Source organism: Schistocerca nitens, chromosome 3, assembly GCF_023898315.1.
Source record: "Schistocerca nitens isolate TAMUIC-IGC-003100 chromosome 3, iqSchNite1.1, whole genome shotgun sequence".
Lineage (NCBI taxonomy): Eukaryota > Metazoa > Arthropoda > Insecta > Orthoptera > Acrididae > Schistocerca > Schistocerca nitens.
The window spans coordinates 531,749,596-531,769,960 of NC_064616.1; the positions used below are offsets into that span (position 1 = coordinate 531,749,596).

The 20,365-nt window shown below is 39.6% G+C and overlaps 1 protein-coding gene across 2 annotated transcripts in view; it reads left to right on the forward strand.

Moving 5' to 3' along the window:
- Positions 1–20,365, forward strand: part of LOC126248447 (chloride channel protein 2) — a 526,989-nt gene that overhangs the window by 359,170 nt on the left and 147,454 nt on the right. For both annotated transcript variants that reach the window (XM_049949432.1, XM_049949431.1), the window contains exon 7: positions 19,624–19,708. In XM_049949432.1, coding sequence (XP_049805389.1) covers positions 19,624–19,708 — 85 coding nt within the window. The remainder of the gene's footprint in view (positions 1–19,623; positions 19,709–20,365) is intronic.

Consider the following 20,365-nt stretch of genomic DNA (forward strand, 5'->3'; position numbering starts at 1 on the left):
ACAGTTAATGACAGCATCATATTGCAGATAACCTAAGAGGGCTGCACAAACTGTCTCCTAAAGCATTTATATAAATTAGGAACTGTGGAAACGTGACCTTTTGGATAGGAAATCACAAATCTATCTTCTTATCACTTTTGTATGTCAGAACATAGATAAATGAGTTAGTAAACATATAGTGTTTATATAAACAAAAACTCTTATGTCATTAAATCGAACTTAATTTGATCTTGTAGGATTTCATGGTGGACAGTGAATGTATGATGTGTACAGTGAATGTAGGACGTGCCAAAAATAGAAAACATTCATTGTCACATACTTCATAACAATTATAAGTAACAATATATCCAAATTTAATGTGATAACTAGTTTTCAACATTGTAAAATTCCTTTCCCATCTAGTCTTTGAGGTTCTATGAAAACTTAGTGCCATGTACATTATCACACAATTTTTTAGGCAGACTTTTTAGTAATTTTATACATCTACATCTACATGATTACTCTGCAATTCACATTTAAGCGCTTGGCAGAGGGTTCATCGAACCACAATCATACTATCTCTCTATCATTCCACTCCCGAACAGCGCGCGGGAAAAACGAACACCTAAACCTTTCAGTTTGAGCTCTGATTTCTCTTATTTTATTTTGATGATCATTCCTACCTATGTAGGTTGGGTTCAACAAAATATTTTCGCATTCGGAAGAGAAAGTTGGTGACTGAAATTTGATCGAGAATAGTGTCAAAACAGGTGTATCCTGTCCACAGGCGAGCAGGCCCATGGATCTTAACTGGCCCTTTACATCATCCATACTGCCACGGGAAAAATGTCAACAGACACGCTCCCACACATGTGCTACCATGCACAGGTCTTGCTCGCGACAGGAGTGCATCAACATCATGCCAAAGGTTGATCGGGTCATGCGCAATTCGCCAACCAGCATTGTCCTGTGGAAAAGTCACACCACGATACTGTCCCCGGAGAGGTAACACGCAACGACGCAACGTGTTTGTGAGTACTCTACGGCATTGACCCCCTTACCTAGCTGCCGGCGTTTATAGTGAATCTGCCGCTCAGCACAAATTCTCAAGAGAATGAGAGAAAGCGCAGGTGACTCCAATGTATAAGAATGGTAAAATAACGGACCCGCAAAATTACAGACCAATTCCCCTAACTTTGCTTTGCTGCAGAATCCTTTAACATATTCTCAGTTCGAATATATTAAACCTTCTTGAGACTGAGAAGCTGATGTCCACGAATCAACATGGTTTTAGAAAGCATCGCTCGTGCGAAACTCAGCTTGCCCTTTTCTCACACGATATACTATGAACTATAGATGAAGGGGGTAAAGAAACTTAATTTTTTTTTTCTTACTGATAAACCTATAGAAAATTATTGGACTGTCATACCGAAGATTCATTTGAAGAGTATTTAACACTGACGGACAAAAGAAGATTTACCCTCTTCATTTATTAGTTTTTGTAGTAGTTACCTTTCGTTGTTCTCATGTCCTGGAGATAACACGTACAAACCAAGTGCTCCGCAATTTTAAGTGAGACAGTGCTAAATAATGGAAGCAACTTCTGAAAAATATGATTCATTTACGATGCCATGGCTCCCAGCTCCTGTAGCTCTGGAAGATGATTGTTTTAATTTTGTATGGAGAATTTAGATGGAGACTCCGGTCTTCACAATAGAGCTGCTCAACAGTAAGAGGTACGTGAATGTGTTCATCTCTTTCCCTTCATGGCCGCCAATGTCAGTTTCAATATTTAAATCATATTTGCCGCGACATTCAGAACTCGCAATCTTTGTTTTTAATTACGAAATCCGATTATTTTCTTTCTCAGATGAATAAACGCATTTTAACCACAATTCTTTTTTACCCAGGTCACCGGGAATGATAATACTAAGAACGTACGTCCTTCTATCCCGATCATATGTTCGCATACAAATGAGTGTGTAGCGACGTAACTATACTTATGTGCCGTTTCCCCAACAGTATCAGTTCTTACTTTGAACCACTCATTCGCGAATGTACGTGCCCTCTTATTTTGTGTTATGAGTTGGGTGTATTCCTTAATAACGTTAATTTTGACATTTAGTGGCTTAGTTTCCACAATTGACCTCTGTCTCAGTCGCAACGGCGCTTAACGCGCAATATTTATTATGCTACATTCATACTAACTCTCATTTCAAAATTACGACACCCGCTGACTACGTTTCTAACAGTTTAACAGGGCGGTTATGAGGGCAACAGCCAGATTTCATAGTTCTAGATTTTTCGGAAAGCACTTGACACGGTGCCCCACTGCACGATGTAAACAATGGCACGACCACATGGAGCAAGTTCAGAGATATGTGAATGGCTCGAAGACTTAAGTAATAGAATCCAGTATCCTTCCTCGATGGCTAGTGTTCCTCAGAGACATGGGGCTCATCGTCAGGAGCGCCCCACGGAAGCATGACAGGACCGCCGGTGTTCTCTATATAGATAAAAGATTTGGTGGACAATGTGGGAAGCCATCCACGGCTGCCCGCTGGCGACGCCGCGGTGCACAGCAAGGCATCCAAATCGAGCGACTGCAGGAAGATACACAACAACCCAGACAATACTTCTAGCTGTGATGAATGGCAGATAGCCGTAAAAGCAGAAAAATGGAAGTTAATGGGGATGAGTAGAAAGATAAAATCTGCAATGCTCAGATAGAGCTACCAGTCTCCTGCCCGACGCAGACAACTCACCCAAACATCTGTGCATAACATTGCAATGCGATACGAAATGGAACAACCATGCGGTAACTCCGGTAGGGAAACCAATCGCCGACCTCGGCCTACTGGGAGAACCCTAGGAAAGAGTGGTTCACCCGCAAAGGAGAGTGCACGCAGAACGCTGGCGCGACCCACTCCTGAGAACTGCCCCAGCGCCTGGGATCCGCACTACACCGGACCGAGTACTGGGGTCCTTTTTCGAGCATTGTCAGTCAGTGGAGCATGCTTCATATGTCACTCTTCCTCTATGTGTTATGGGTGTGTACACTAGCATTTGTAGTCCACTCTGCACTATCTTTTGTGACATACACTCCTGGAAATTGAAATAAGAACACCGTGAATTCATTGTCCCAGGAAGAGGAAACTTTATTGACACATTCCTGGGGTCAGATACATCACATGATCACACTGACAGAACCACAGGCACATAGACACAGGCAACAGAGCATGCACAATGTCGGCACTAGTACAGTGTATATCCACCTTTCGCAGCAATGCAGGCTGCTATTCTCCCATGGAGACGATCGTAGAGATGCTGGATGTAGTCCTGTGGAACGGCTTGCCATGCCATTTCCACCTGGCGCCTCAGTTGGACCAGCGTTCGTGCTGGACGTGCAGACCGCGTGAGACGACGCTTCATCCAGTCCCAAACATGCTCAATGGGGGACAGATCCGGAGATCTTGCTGGCCAGGGTAGTTGACTTACACCTTCTAGAGCACGTTGGGTGGCACGGGATACATGCGGACGTGCATTGTCCTGTTGGAACAGCAAGTTCCCTTGCCGGTCTAGGAATGGTAGAACGATGGGTTCGATGACGGTTTGGATGTACCGTGCACTATTCAGTGTCCCCTCGACGATCATCAGTGGTGTACGGCCAGTGTAGGAGATCGCTCCCCACACCATGATGCCGGGTGTTGGCCCTGTGTGCCTCGGTCGTATGCAGTCCTGATTGTGGCGCTCACCTGCACGGCGCCAAACACGCATACGACCATCATTGGCACCAAGGCAGAAGCGACTCTCATCGCTGAAGACGACACGTCTCCATTCGTCCCTCCATTCACGCCTGTCGCGACACCACTGGAGGCGGGCTGCACGATGTTGGGGCGTGAGCGGAAGACGGCCTAACGGTGTGCGGGACCGTAGCCCAGCTTCATGGAGACGGTTGCGAATGGTCCTCGCCGATACCCCAGGAGCAACAGTGTCCCTAATTTGCTGGGAAGTGGCGGTGCGGTCCCCTACGGCACTGCGTAGGATCCTACGGTCTTGGCGTGCATCCGTGCGTTGCTGCGGTCCGGTCCCAGGTCGACGGGCACGTGCACCTTCCGCCGACCACTGGCGACAACATCGATGTACTGTGGAGACCTCACGCCCCACGTGTTGAGCAATTCGGCGGTACGTCCACCCGGCCTCCCGCATGCCCACTATACGCCCTCGCTCAAAGTCCGTCAACTGCACATACGGTTCACGTCCACACTGTCGCGGCATGCTACCAGTGTTAAAGACTGCGATGGAGCTCCGTATGCCACGGCAAACTGGCTGACACTGACGGCGGCGGTGCACAAATGCTGCGCAGCTAGCGCCATTCGACGGCCAACACCGCGGTTCCTGGTGTGTCCGCTGTGCCGTGCGTGTGATCATTGCTTGTACAGCCCTCTCGCAGTGTCCGGAGCAAGTATGGTGGGTCTGACACACCGGTGTCAATATGTTCTTTTTTCCATTTCCAGGAGTGTATGTTATAGTTTTATATGTGTACAAGGATGAGTAAGATGGCGGACAGTGCAGTGCATCGTATTGAGAACGCTCTTGTGATGATCAAAAAGTGGCAGAAGAAGGAGGATATATGAAGAAGGAAATGAAGAATGACTTACTAGAGGCGGTGAGTGAAATAAGAAAATTCTTAGAATCTTTGAGAAACGAAACAAAAGCAAAGAAGGAGGAGAATAGGAATCCTACAAGAGAGGTTAGGAACATCCAACAAGACGAGATGAGCAGGGGAGAAGACAGCTGCACTGCTGGACAACTAGCGACATCTATTGGAGAAATGCAGAAAACAGCACATAGCAGACAGTGGCCTGCTGGGCACCTAGCGACATCTATTGGTGAAACGCAGGAAACAGCACATAGTGGACAGTGGACTGCTGGTCACCTAGCGACATCTATTGGCGAAATGCAGGAAACAGCACATAGCAGACAGAGACAGATGGAAAAGACACCTACAGGACCTGAGAAGAACTTCAACAGAGACATCGGTGTGGGTAGCTTTCTGGAAAAAAGCAAAAAAAGATGGAAATAAGATGGAAATGGGAGAACTGAGGCATAAAGTAGAGGAGATAACTGATTTCCTAAAAAATCAACTAGGGATATTAATACAGGAGCAAATAAAGAAAACTCTAAAAAAGGAAAGCCACCTAGACCCACAGAAAACCAAAACTGATGGAAACAACATACAAACTAAATACAACAACAAAGTTAAACTAAAGGAAATGACAATATACAGAAATCCTCTGGTCCAGCGACAAAATCAGCTACAAATCCAAATCAATGCACGTGAGCAACATAATAAAACCCGAAATCAGGTTAATGAACTAGAGGAACCAACTTGGAGTACTGTGGTAGGGAGGAGCTGGTACAGAAGAAACCAGAGTAATAATAAAACCATAATGGGTACAAAAAAAGATGAAGAAATGCAAGCAGCAGAAACAACAGCGTGGCTATACATCGGTAACTGAAAGAGAACCACCACAGCTGCTACAGTAGCGAAATACCTTAACAAGAATGGAATACTGGAACAACTAGAATCTGAAGAACTGCACACACTGGGTGACAAAAAAGCTTTCAAAGTAGGCATTCCGTTTGTAAAGCTACAAATCACACAAGAACCAGAATTCTGGCCAGAAAACATAAAAGTACGTCGATTTCGTTTCCCAAGACGATCAATGGAAGAGGGAGCAGAGCTCAACTAAACTAAGAAGAAAACCAGAAGAGCAAGAAATAAAAGCAGTCTTGTGGAATACAGAAGGAATAAAAAGTGCTCTTAACCTAACACCAACAGACATTCTGCAAAACTCGGACCTTGCAATTCTAAAAGAAACCTTCCTGATAGACAGCTGGCAACATAAAGATTTCTACAATTATCACCTAATAGCAAAGAAGGGAGAAAGAGGATGACCCATGGGAGGAATATGTATCCTACTGAAACCCTGGATGATGCTCACCAAAAAAATCATAAAACAAGAAAATAGTATGCTAGTAGAAGCAGCAAACATAAATATAATTGCAGCCTTTTTTAAACCGCACATAAATGCTGTAGAAATAATTGACAAAACAGTCACACTCATCAAACGATGCGACAGCAAACCCACCATTATTGCAAGCGATCTCAGCTGCAGAATAGACACAGAAAACTATAAAACAAACCCTAGAAGAAACCCTAGAAGAAGATGGTTTCACCCTACTTAACGATAGACAGATACCTACATACATATGCCACAATGGGAACAGCACCATTGATATCGCATTAACAAGAGGAGAAATAGAAGGAAGTAGTCAACCAATAGGGCATGACTCCATTACTCCTATACGAAAGCACATTCCAATGAAGATAAAAATAAATATCGTCACGTCACTGCCGGCAAGAAAGACCCACCAAATCACACAATGAAAAATTGATATAGAAAAATTAACAAACCAGCAAGAACAATTAACACAAATAGAAACTTTAATAGAGGAAGGAGACCTTGAAAAAGCAACAGACCAAATAGAAGACTTCCTAAAAAATTCAGTGATACAAACAAACTCAAAAACAAGGACGGCAAAAAGATGGTTCAATGCTGAATGCGACAGCAAAAGGAACACTGTTCTAAGAATGCTCCACAGATTAAGAAACCAATATGATGAGGAAACATACAAACTGTATGCAGAAGAGAGGAGAATCTACAAAAAACTAATAGAACAGAAGAAAAAAGAATACATAGAAAGAGAGGCAAAAAGAGACTCGGATGAAGCAGAGAAAGACCCATACATAGCAGCAAGACCAAGAAAAATGGTTCATACACCAAATATAGACTTGAAGGATTGGGAAGACCACTTCAGTAAGATACTGAACAAACGAAGAATCAAAACACCCCCAAAGAAAGAGAAACAACATCAAACTAAGGAAAAAGACAATATGTGGGAATCACTAAATGAAGAAGATGTGAAAGAAGTAATAAAAGCACTGAAGAACAAGAAATCAGCAGGACCTGATAATATATATAATGAACATATAAAAGATGCAAAAGAGGCCCTCCAACACGTATGGACCAAACTATTTAACAAATGCCTGGAACTTGGAAGAATTCCGACACAATGGAGACACTCAACAATATGTTATCTACAAAGGTAGAGGAGACCCAATGGACCCAAACAAGTACAGAGGCATAACGCTGGAAAATACTCAATTCAAGATGTTTTCAAAGATAATAACACAAAAAATCCAAGCCTCTGTGGACAGTCATCTCCTAGGACGACAAATGAGTTTCAGATCTGGAAGATCAACACTTATGGCAGTCAGGCTTCTTCTAAACAACATTGATGAAGCGCTACAAAAGAAACAAATGTTCTACACAGTGTTCATAGACTTTACCAAAGCCTTTGACCTACTGGAAAGAGATCTCATAGTCCAAAAACTGGAAAACACAATGGAGGAAGACAGCGTATGGGCAAGAATAATCAAGTCAATCCTCGAATACAACTTAATCACAATATCAGACAACCTCTCTTTTTCGAACCCCACAGGGTGACCCAATGAGCCCTTTGCTGCACATTCTTGCCACTGAAGAAGTACTCCGAATTGGGGAAAATGAAGAAGATGTATATGTATATGCATACGCTGACGACATAGCCATAGGTTCAACAGATATACAGAAGCTGCAGAGAATCATTGAGAAAATAGACAAATGGTGTAGTGAACACAAACTACACATAAACATAACAAAGACAGAAATGGTAATTTTCAGAAAAGGAGGCAAAACACCCAAGAATGTGGAAATCAGCATCAGAGGACAAAAAATAAAAATCTCATCAGACTTTAAATACCTAGGAGTGACATTGCAACCAACAGCCAAATGCTTCACAAAACATACAACAGAATGTGCAGCCCAAGCAATAATAGCAATACAGGACATCAAAAACATCTGCCTACTCAGTCTAGAAACAGCCATGAAATTATTCAACACAAAAATCTTGCCAATCCTGGCCTATGGGATGGAGGTTATATGGGACCACCTGACAGAAAAAAATCTAGAAACACTAGAAAAGGTAAAATCGACCTATCTAAAAAGAGCACTAGGTCTCTCAAAGACAACAAGATCTAGACTAGTGTACCTGCTAGTGAGAGAGACATTCATAATTGAAGACATCAGACTTCGATATATGATGCCACACACCAGGTCTTCCAGAAAGCAACTGAAGATCATGGAGGACAAACGAGAAAAAATATGACCGGCGTTCTATGGCACCGAAGCAATGACAAACCGCTCATGGATAGCACCAAACTTCGAACAGCAGACTTTCTATTCATGGCTTTCATCATCTAATCTGCAAAAACAAAACTTATCATGACCCAACCACAACATGTGTATGTGAACTGTGTAACGAAGCCTGTGAACGATATCACATAGAACTGTGCAGTAAAAGAGTGAAATCGATAAATGAATATGCAAAAATGTAAAATGTAAATGTAAAATGTTAAGCAAAGTAACTGTATATGGCTATTTGGCTGCAGTTTTATTAAATAAAATAAAAGGATGTAAAAGTTAAGATGCCTAGTTTTTTGAAGTAGTTTCAGAAGTCTTTCTTCTTAATATGATCCTGATTGCTTTTTTGTAATGTGAACACCCTTTTTATTTCTTGAATGTTTGATTTTCCCCACACTGCCACTCCATACTGCAGGAATGGTTTGAAGAGTCCGTGGTATATTGTGCACAAAAGCTGTTTGTCCGCATACCATGGCAGCTACCTTATTATGAATATGATGGAGCTCAGCTTCTTATAAACAGAATTAATATGTTGTTTTCATTTCAGCTCATTATCCACAGTAATACCGAAGAATCTAGTGGATTCGACTTCTTCCATTCTCATTTCATACGCCTCTAAACCCATGTGCACAGCCTTCTCTCTATTTCTGTACACTGCATACATAGTCTTTTTTAGGTTTATAACAAGTCCATTTTCCAGCATACATATCTGCAAACACCACAGCTCAGAGCTGTCGTCATTGTTTAGTATTGCATACAATATTTCCTTCTCCTTCTCTTCATGATCTTTATCATTAACAAACAGATTAAATAGCAATGGCCCGATTACGGATTCCTGTGGCACTCCATATTTGATGGCTTTGGTTTCTGACTGATATGCATTCCCTGTTGATACATATTGTTTCCTGTTACATAAGTATAATTGTATCCACTCATCTGATTGCCTCTGGATACCATAGTTTTCCAATTTCTTGTGAATTTTTCATAGTCAATTATGTAAAATGTTTTAGAGAGATCGAAAAACATTGCAGATACAACTTGTTTTTCATCTAAGGTCTGTATAATATATTCTGTCAGACTGGCCGTTGCTGATTCCGTAGATTTACTCTTTCTGAAACAACGCTGTTGCTGTATTTGTCCAGATAATCAACTAATCTATTAGACATTAACATTTCCAGGATTTTTGAGAAATCTGAAATCAATGAAACTGGCCTATAGTTGTTGGGGGCATCCTTATCCCCTTTCTTGCATACCAGTACCACCCTGTTTATCTTCAGTTTTGTGGAAATATTCCATCGCTGAAAGAGCTGTTTGTTATGTCCAGCAATGGTGAGATTATTTGCTCACTTACTTGCTTTATTATATGATTTGATATGTCATCATAATCAGCTGATTTCTTGGACTTAAGGTTTTGAATAGTTTTCCTCAGTTCATCTTCTGTGACAGGTTTCAAAAATATGTTTCTGCTTGAGTTTTTGATAACTTAGTAGCCTTATTTTGTGGACTATTTCTTTCCAATTTTAAGTTCTGTACCACTTTTATACAGTTGTCATTGGGTATGTTAGCTATTTGTCTACCATCTCTAACCACTGTGTTGTCTATCTCACCAACCTGATATCTGTTTCTTTGTTCAATTCAGCTTTTTCCTTTCTTTCAACATTAACTGCAATGCATGTTACCTTTACCTTGTTTTTTGAGTTCATTATGGTGGCACAAATTGCTCTTGCTTTTACCTCTCTTATTATTTTTCTATATTTATTTCATAACATTTTATAATTTTCAGCTTTACCCCTCTGTGTCAGATCCTGCAGCTCCCTTCACAGTTCTATTATTTCACTGGTAATCTGCTTTGCATGATAATGCAGCTTTTGTTATTTCTTTACTTTGGGAACTGCCACATCAAAATGGTGTTTAATTGTTATAATAAATGAATCATACTTTTCATTTACATTCTGCACCTGTAGGGTTTAATTCCAGGTTTCCCTGCTTAATATTGTTCTAAAGATGTTAATATTTTGATCACTGATGTTCCTGATATCTTTGGTTGTTTGTTTTGGTCCTGATATTATGTCCGTACTTCTGCAGAAGCAGATCAGCTGTCCTTGATGATCAGATATTTCTGTTTGGACTATATGTGACTCATAGTTAAACCTCCTAATATTACTAACAATGTTGTCAATAACACTCTGACTTTGGGAAGATATTGTTGCCTCCATATTGTATTATGCTAACAATTCTTCAAAAATCTTGTCTTTTACCAGATCAGTGTTGAAGTCTCCACATATAATGATGTTTTTCTTCATATTCATTCTTAGTAAGTTGGTAATTTTTTTTCTCAGAAAGATGCTAATCTTGCCATTTGGTGATCTGTACACACAAAACAGTCTAAGGTCATCAGTCATTACATTGGTAGTTTCAATGTCTTTTTCTCTAGCCATGGGTAATCTCACACCTTTACTGTTTACAGTCTTTAGGGGCTTTGCAGTTTATATACATATGGAAACTCCAGCACCTTCTTGTTAAGATGTACAGAAGTAGCTGGACAAGATACAGTTCTTTATTGTAAAATTAGCTATCTGACTTTTAGTTAGACCATGTTCACTGATACCTAGTATGTCTTGTTGTATTCCACTTAGGACTACTTCTGCTTCTAATTTCTTGTTACCAATGCAATGAATATCATGATGAAGTACCTTTATGTAACTTTTCCTTTGCTGGCTTACATCTTGTGGGCTGCATTCTGAGAACATATTCTGTAGTCCCCCCTTTTTTGTGCAGTGCTTATATTTTGCTTTTTCAGATGCAACAATTTTCCTTGCTTCCTTCCTTCTTCAGACTATTCAGCTCCTCGTGTAGTGGTTCCCTTGGCTCTCCATTCAGAGGTCCTGCATTTGCTGCATGCTGATCACTGGGGGTGTCACACACCAAGGTGTTAGACGGCAATCATGTTTTTTGGTCTGTTTTGGATGGTGACATCACTTGTTTGGTTATGGCATGTTCTCAATGTGCATTGCAGCAAACTGCACTGCGGGCAACATTGTCTCAATGGCTGCAACATTTGCAGGCCGGGAACTGTCTCTACATCAATTTCGCCAGCTGTTTCTGTAATACATACTGGCTAATGGTGACTGATGCATTCTCTCTATTTCCATATGTTGTTCATTGCACATTGATTTCAGCCTCTGCCACCATGGCAGCCCTGTTGATTTTTTTCCCATTGAAGGACTTCCGGCAACTTTGGCCTCTGGTAATGGCCCTAAGTTAGTGTTGTAGGGGTTTGCCTTCTTTTGCAATGTCCATGGGATTCGCCACATTTTCACACTGCCCTTCCACCCACAGTGCAATGATGAGACCGAAAGGTTAGTTAGAACATGCCTCACTCCCCATCCAATATTGCCTTGCATCAGTTCCCATCTTCCTCTTGGTTCACACCGTTTGGTGACAACGGCCTCACCGAACTGCTCCACGAGTATCAACTCCGGATGTTCCTGCATCTCCTGCAGCCTGGCCAAGGATGCCAACTTGTGCAGCCATTGTTCTGTTTCCATCTTGAGGTGGCTGTCTGGGCACACAAGTTTGGTCATTGCCCAAAATGAATTCCCACTGTCATCTTCCAATGCTGTGGCCACCATCTCTGCAACATCCATATGGAGGAGGGCCTCTGTGCATGTCATTGCAACCTGTTGCACTAGCCTATGGATGGATGGACAACCCTGACTGGGACTCTGATGTCACCACACCAGTCTGCATTGCTTGATAGATCACCTGATGACATGACATATGAGGGATCCCCAATCACTGATGAATGAACCTGGCGCAGCTTCACCAATACTGTTACCAGTCCCAATACAGCTACCATCCATACAGAAGCCATCTCCTCTGTCTCAGCTGCCAACTGTGGGGGCACCACCACCACAAGGCCCTGGACCTGATCCAAACATAGAGCTAGTACCAACGTCACCCATTCTACCATGTGGGTTGACACAAGAAGGTAGACTCAACACTGTCTGTGCTCCAAGTATTTCTGATCATACTTCCAGTATGAGAACGCCATCTCAGTCAGAGCCTAATGGAGAAAGATGCCATGAACATCTCGTGAATCTGCACTGTTACCGAGGTAAGGGGAATGAAGTAATGTGCACACACTTGAAAGTTGCGTACATTGGCAGTGTATTGTCAACCATGAGAGTTCGCTGTGAAAGAGATATACTGTGACCTTCTAATAGAGCCTGCCATGGGCGAGTGCCTATTTAAATCATCCTGAGCTATGCTCATGCTCAGTATCATGTTGTTACTGCTTATGTACATTTGCCTTATCTTATTGTGTTTAGTGTATGTTATGGTGGTTTGCATACAGGCCACATCTAATAAAATTGTACTAACATTCTTGTTTGTGTTGTGTGTTCAAGTTACAACAATAATGTAGCTGAAATATACATCTGCAATTAAATACAAATTGACTTCTTTTCTGTTTGAATTAATCAATTGTGCAGGAATCATGTTTCTAAATGATCTATTGTATTGATGATGCAGACAGGGATATATTATGACTCATGGTCCTCTAGACATATTTATTGCTTTCTTTTTTGTGCTATGCTACATAGTCTCTCTAACAGAAACCTCTGACACCATCAATCAAGAGTATTGTTTAGGTCCAGGAATAAACTAAAGGCTTGTCCCTAATATTTCAGTCCATTGATTACATATGCAACAGCTATCTCTGTAGATCAGTCTTTTCAGAAACCATATAGTGAACCATTTATGAAGTTGTTTTTCCTTTGAAATTTATGGAGCCTCAGGGCTGGAGCTAACAGTGTGCCTGCTTAAGTGAACCTGTGTGTGTGTTTCCTATCTTTTCTGAAGATGGCTTCTCCTGAAAGCTTAGCACATAACAGTATTTTTATTGAGCCTGTCTGCAAATCAATGTGTCATCCTTACTGTGAGTAACATAATCTATCCTTTCTGTAATTGTTAAATTTACTAGTCTGTCCTTTATGGCTGTATTTAAAACTTTCATTAGTTTAGGTTTAATGCTAATAAGTTTGTAATTTGTAAGATTCCCTTCGACTTTACCCATGTAGATGGGAATTACTTTAATCATTTGCAGGCAGTTTAGGAATATCCTTACTTTCAGCACTAGATTTATTAGAGGTGTCAGAGGTTTTATTAGATATTTACTAACACAAATTGCTCAGAGCACTACGGGACTTAACACCTGAGGTCATCAGTCCCCTAGAACTTAGAACTACTTAAACCTAACTAATCTAAAGACATCACACACATCCATGCCGAGGCAGGATTCGCACCTGCGACCGTAGCGGTCACGCGGATCCAGACTGAAGTGCCTAGAACCGCACAGCCACATCAGCCAGCTTTACTAACACACTTTAACTATTTTAGGACATAGACCACCTACCCTCTTAGAATTTTTATGTTTAATGATCTAATTAGATTTGTGAATCCTAGTTCATCTGTAGGTCACAAGATTATACATTCTGTAATCTTCACAAAAATTTTCATGTTATTTGCTGCTGGAATCTTTTGTTGTTTGACCAGCCGATTCACTACTTCTATATACAGAAATAAACACAGCCGATAAATTGATCATTTGATCATTTGGATTACAAATAGTGCAGCCCCATAAAATAAGCCAAGACAACCTCAGTAGAGCAATAAATGATGTTGTCAAGTAAATATGAAGGTTCAAAAGAGCTGCAGGTGGAATTCATGAAAATCAACTTTGTACTTAATCATTCACCTTTACTTAACAACTTTCTTCTCCAAAAATGGAAAAGTTGCCCACAAATAAATATTTTGGCTTGCTTTCAAATTTAGTTTTGTTATCTGTAAGGAATTTCATATCATTAGATAACTGATCATAGTTTTTTTCTAGCAGTTTTATTCACCAATATAAGAGCTAACATAAAATTTAATGAAATGTAATATATGTAATTTTATCTTTCTCAAAAAAAATTAGAGACATAGTGTTCCACCTTGAGCAAATACAGTTTTATTATTTAACGTACAAACTTCTTTCAATGAAGTTTCACCATTGTCAGTTGGTTCTTTTCTGTCAAATAATACACTGCTTAACAAAAAAAGTGAAACATCTAGAATACATGGTCTGATGTCAATGAAGCTTCACACACATACACACCATCAGAGACTATGTAAATGATTAGAGTTGCAGTTCTCTGTGACAGGTAGAAAGGCCACCAGGTTGCATTACTATTCTTAGTATTAATACCAGGCCTGGTTGGATGTATGAAGAGTGTTGCCAGTTTCATACGTTAAGTGAACAACATGGTGACTCCACATACACATGTGAGAGTGTTATCAGCACCTGATAGAGTTTGAAATGTGTCCAATTACTGGACTCAGTGGGACTGGCTGGTGAAATTGTGCAGTATTAAGGTTTTGGGACATTCAGATGTGAAAGTGAGCCAGTGTGGGACTATGTGGGAACGTGAGGCCAGGCAACTGACTGTCAAAAGTAATGGACTCACTGCAACAATTTGTGTTATCCTACACCATTGATCAGAGATTAGCAGCAGCCATATCAGTGAATTACCACCCCAAGCATAGGCTGTGGTTAACACCACAACACAAATAGCTGCAGTTGGAGTGGTGCCATGACTAGAAAGCACAGTTGCTGATGAAAGGCATCACATTGTGTTCACCAATGAATCACAGATCAGCACTACTGCAGATGACGATCATTGCATCATTGGTGGCTATGGTGGCAACTTGAGAGAGAACCCATTCTTCCAGTGTTTTGAAGAGGCACAGCAGTGTAACTTCTGGTGTCATGGTGTGGGGAGTCATTGGATATGACTTCAGGTCTTGGTTGATACTGATTGAGAGAACTTTGATGGCACAATGCTATGTCACAAACATCACACATTCTCATGTGTTACCCCTCATTATGGCACAATTTTTCAGTAGGAACATGATTCACAAATGCCACTTGTGTCTTATGAACTGTCTGCATGATGCTGAGGTAGTCCCATGGCCAGCAAAATTGCCAGATTTGCCCTCAGTAAAACATGTGGGACTAGCTTGGACATTAGCTTCGTCCCAGTACCAGTATTCAGGATATCAAGGATCAGTTATAACAATTGTGAACCAGCCTGCTTAAGGAGAAGATACAACTAGTTTGTAACACGCTCCCCAAACAAATCAGTGTGTGTATCCCAATCAGAGAGGGTGCAAAATCATGCTGATGAATAGGCCAATTTATTTGCAAATTTGTCTTGATTTTGAAATCACTGAAATAACGTCATACCCTTTCAACCCATGAAGTTTCATTTTGTCATCTCATAGAATTGAGTGTATTGCCAGTGGTCTACATCTTCCCAACACAATATTAGGTGCTTCATTTTGTTTCCTCCTCATCTTCTGGTTGCTTGACTTTTTTTTATGCAGTGAAGGTAAACATTTTGCATGATAATATGTACAGTTTCAGGATTATGACATTTATATTCATTACATTATTAACAAAAATATACACTTTACTATCACACTCACATTTACATAGGTGTCTCTTGTCTGCAGTACAGCTGATCATCTGCAACTAATCAGGAGTCTTTGTAGTATGTTACACATATTTAAGGATACAGGGTACTTTTCCAGCTCAATGTTATGTAAAAATCAACACCTATTTCTTTCAGGCGCTGTCTATAATGTATATGTTTTACAGATTTTTTGTTGATATAAGGAAATGCAACACACTTTCTAAACAAATTAGAAGTATTTTGAATATTTGTGAATCTGCTTAGGGTTATTAAAAAAATTACAAAGAAATTGATGCAATTTTTTTTCCTAAATGCTTCCTCAAATTGAGGTACCATTCAATCCAATGTTAGGGGAACCCAGGGTAGAACAGGGTACAAAGTTGAAAACATTGATTAAAAGTACAAAAGTGTTAAATAAGAGAGTTACCAATTTTTATATGAACACACTATGTTGTATTAATCACAAAAATACAAGAACATTGGCATAAAGTAAAAGAACGATATTTTTTTCACTCAAAAACAGAAAGGTATGTTATTTGCCCCATTCTGCCCCATGCATGGAACAGATTGGGGTGGTAAGTACAAGTGATTATAAAAACGTATAAAATTATCGTAAATGAGGAAAATATTGGCTTGCTCAGTATTTATTTAGTTTAAAGTGAATGTTAATATCAATCTATAGTTTTCATGTATTGTATCCTTTTCTTAATGCTATTTACAAAATTCACACATGAGGAGAGACTCGTTGTCTTCACTATCTATTCCTGCATAAGAATCATGTGCCCACGTTTTGCACATGGAACATGCAACCCAACATTCAACTGATTTTGAATAAAACTCACCACAATATAAACATTCAGTCAGAACTTTCCTCATAATCACTCTCATTAGTATTGGATGCTCTCTCCTTCTTTTTTCCATTATCTTCAGGCCCTTTTCTTTCTTTTTTGTATTCTTAATTTTATTCTCTTTCAAAGATAGTTTTTTCTTTGCTCTTCCCTCTTTGGCAAAGTTCTTTTCCTCTTTTTCCTTAATAATGGCTTCTAACTCTTTTTTGTACAGCGAATCAGGTAAAACAATGGTCTTCCCCCTCTTCCATTTCGCCCTTTTCATGCTGTTGTTAACTTTCGGCAAGGGCATCAGAATTTCAGGTGAAATATGAAATGAGAAGGCCGTGTTGTCAGTTGTCATCCAAGAGCACCCAGGAATAGAACAATTAGCCCCAATAACTTTGTCATTCTTAGGCGGCAGTTCGTTGTTACAATTCACTGAAACCACACCAGATTGATCATCCAACCCGATGTTGTCTTTTTTAGTTGGTGTGCTAGGTGAAGGCAATTCCAATTGTTCAGCTCCAGATATTGTAACCTCTTTATCTGATGGCCTATCAAGTCCAGTGTCAGTTGTGTCTGCCAGGGGGAAATCTGCCCTGGTGAATATGGATGGGTCCGTGGGCCATATTCCAGTAGCTTGGAAACCTTTAATAGCAGTTTTCATTGTTGCACTTTTGATGAAAGCTAAACCAAAAAGTGTTGAAATTTGAAAGAGAGTTATGACTTTCCCTGGGTCGCTTCGTAGCCATTTTCAAAGCTCATCACTATAATGAAGAGAATGTCAATTTGCCTTGGCCAGACAGAGATTTTCCATCGGATAGCTCCTTTCATTTCTCTTCATAGCTTCCTCAATCTGTGTTCAATATGTCCTTCAGTGTTAGCATGGCAGGTGTGACAGTAGTTAGATAAGCACTCAACATCAACAACTTTACCATTCTTGAGAGAAGTAGACTTACAACACCATTCAAGGAATGATGTCCTTGACGTTGCCATGTCCCATCAAGTATTTACAGTTTCTTCTACTGCATGTTTCATAGATACTTGGGACACAACCGTCAAGGCAACTAAAAGTATTTTTATGTACTTGCTGAACTTCCTGGGAGGAGGAGGAAGGTCCATCAAACCACAAAACGTTTGAGCAGTCCTTTTTCCTTTTCCTATTGCATGCATTGCATACACTAACTTTAAATTCACATCAAATGAATTATGCACAATGTTTGACGTAATTTTTGAGGCACATTTATTGCAGGGAAAAACTAATTTTGATGCTAAATCTTTCCTGCTGCTTTGTTGTTTAGTTATTTCCAGACAGCTTACACCATCACATTGTTTACATTTCACCACTTCCTTTATCAAAGAAGATAAGATGCGCACATCAACAATAACAAATCCACTACAAACAGCTTCATTGTTAACTCAAAAATTTGAATCACCAGGAGGCATGCGATGTGGGAGTTTCTTCCCTGAAGAACTCATAGGTTGCTTTCAGCAGTGTGGCTTGCTTTGTTTGTGAACTGGTTACCACGGAATTTCCTTGTATTGAATTTATTGATGCATGGCATAGTTATCATTTATTGCACACTAAAGGATATGTACTTCCCAAATATATGTAGCACTTGGGCAACAAACATTCAGTAACATGTGAACAAACTGCTTCAGTGAAAATAAAAGTAATTATTAGCAAAGATAATCATTTACAGACACTATAAACCTGCACTGTTACCAACATATACAATGTGTCATATGTGTAATCGAGGGAAACAGAAAGTTCACAGTTCTTTTCCAAATAATACAGAAATAATGGGGGTGTGGTGGCATACATGACCATAACTTTAAAATGTAGTATATATATAGGTCATTTTTCATTTGGAACCCTATAATGTATATATCAATGTAATCAGGAAAGACTATAGAATTTAATAAAGTCATTAAAAATTTCGATTTTTCCACCATTTATAAGTACCCTGTATCCTTAATGAAATTTTATATAACTGTATGTTGTTCTTAATTTTCTGGTTTTTGTAAAAATACAGTCTGTTCGTACAAATAACAGAGTGTATTCACTGTATCAGAGTTGTGTATTTACAGACATAATCCACCTGAGGTACACTGTAGGCAATATGATAACTCTCATGGTGTGCACTCCACCGCTCAGCTTATAAGTGCTTAGGTGGCCCTGGGCTGGCTTATATGTTTGATGTGATCTTGTCAGAGAATGTATCTGAGGATCAGTGTCATCTGAGTTGTGGCATCACGGAAGATGATAGTAATGTTACACCAGCTACTCAGTTTCCTTGTTAATGTTGAGTGGCCTTACTTCATTCGTGTTTCATTCTGCTGTCAACACTGATTTGCAACCTATTTTTTAATGTAGCAAACAACATTTAAAAATTTAGTAGTAAATCGGTGTTGATAAATACCATAATCCCAAAACTGTATATATAATCATACAAAAACTTTTATCTGACAGTATAATGTATTAGGGTAGATGAAAAATCTACTCACTAACTGGTGGCAGAACACACACATAAAAGAAGGTTATAATTAGGCAAGCATTCAGAGCCAGTGGCTCCTTCTTTAGGCAGACAGGTTGAAGGGGAAGGAAGAGGGGTGAAGGCATAGGACTGAAGAGGTCTATCAAAAAGGTAAATTTTGAAAAAGCCACCCAGAACCCTTTGTCAGGGGAGATTTTCCAGACAGGATTAGAAGGAATCAGTTATTCAATAGAAAGTAAAATGAACCCAATGACAATGATGAAACTTAAGTGTAACATGTATGGATATTAAACATGAAAATTGTGTTTGGTCAAGACAGAAACCTACTTCCATAATTATATTTGAAGCAAACATGGCAAAAAGTGAGCTCTGACCACAATATGGACACCTTCTAGTATAGTTGTTATAAGCATTATTATGTAATGGCTTATTTGCAGTAACTTTGTGCAAATTCATAAAATTGTGATATATGGATTTTTCTTTTGAAATGCAGATACTGTAACAGCAGTGTTTGGAACAAACTTCACAATGGATTTTCCCTTTGATCCACAAGAGCTTATAATTTTTGCTATGATTGGGTATGTATTGTCTGTATTTATTTTAGATTTATTTTTTTAATAAAGAAATTAACTATGTGCATGTTCTTTAGAGCTTGTGAAAATACATTTATAGTCTTTTTTTATTAGTGTTATTTGGGTAAATAAAGTTAATGGCAGGATATCTTAAGGTGTCAAAGTACGACATGCTTAGAAATGTTTTATCATTGAAAAAAAAAAAAAAAAAACAAAAAAAAAAACAAAAAAAAACCTCTGTATATTACAGATATAGATGTTCACATGGTGACAGAAATCTGAAGCACCAAGAAGTATAAGTAGTAGTGATGGTGGGGTGGTGGTGGTGGTGGTGGTGAAACTGAAATGAAGCTCTATGTGTTCATAACTTATATGATATTAGATAGTAATTATAATTTCACATGAAATGACATTCCTTGACACAAGCAGCTCCATGGCTGCTGCAGGTGCTTCTTAATTTCTGGGTATAAATACCATGTCTGAGTCGACATCCTAACTGACATAACAAATGTTGTATGAGAGCAAGTTGAAGGATCACGCCAGCCGTATGGCTACAGCAACATAATGCCGCCTGTCCAAAAAGGTGTCCAATATTCAGGAACACACATTTTCAATAAATTTCCAGCTGCCATTAAAATTTGGTTTCAGATGAAGGACAGTTTA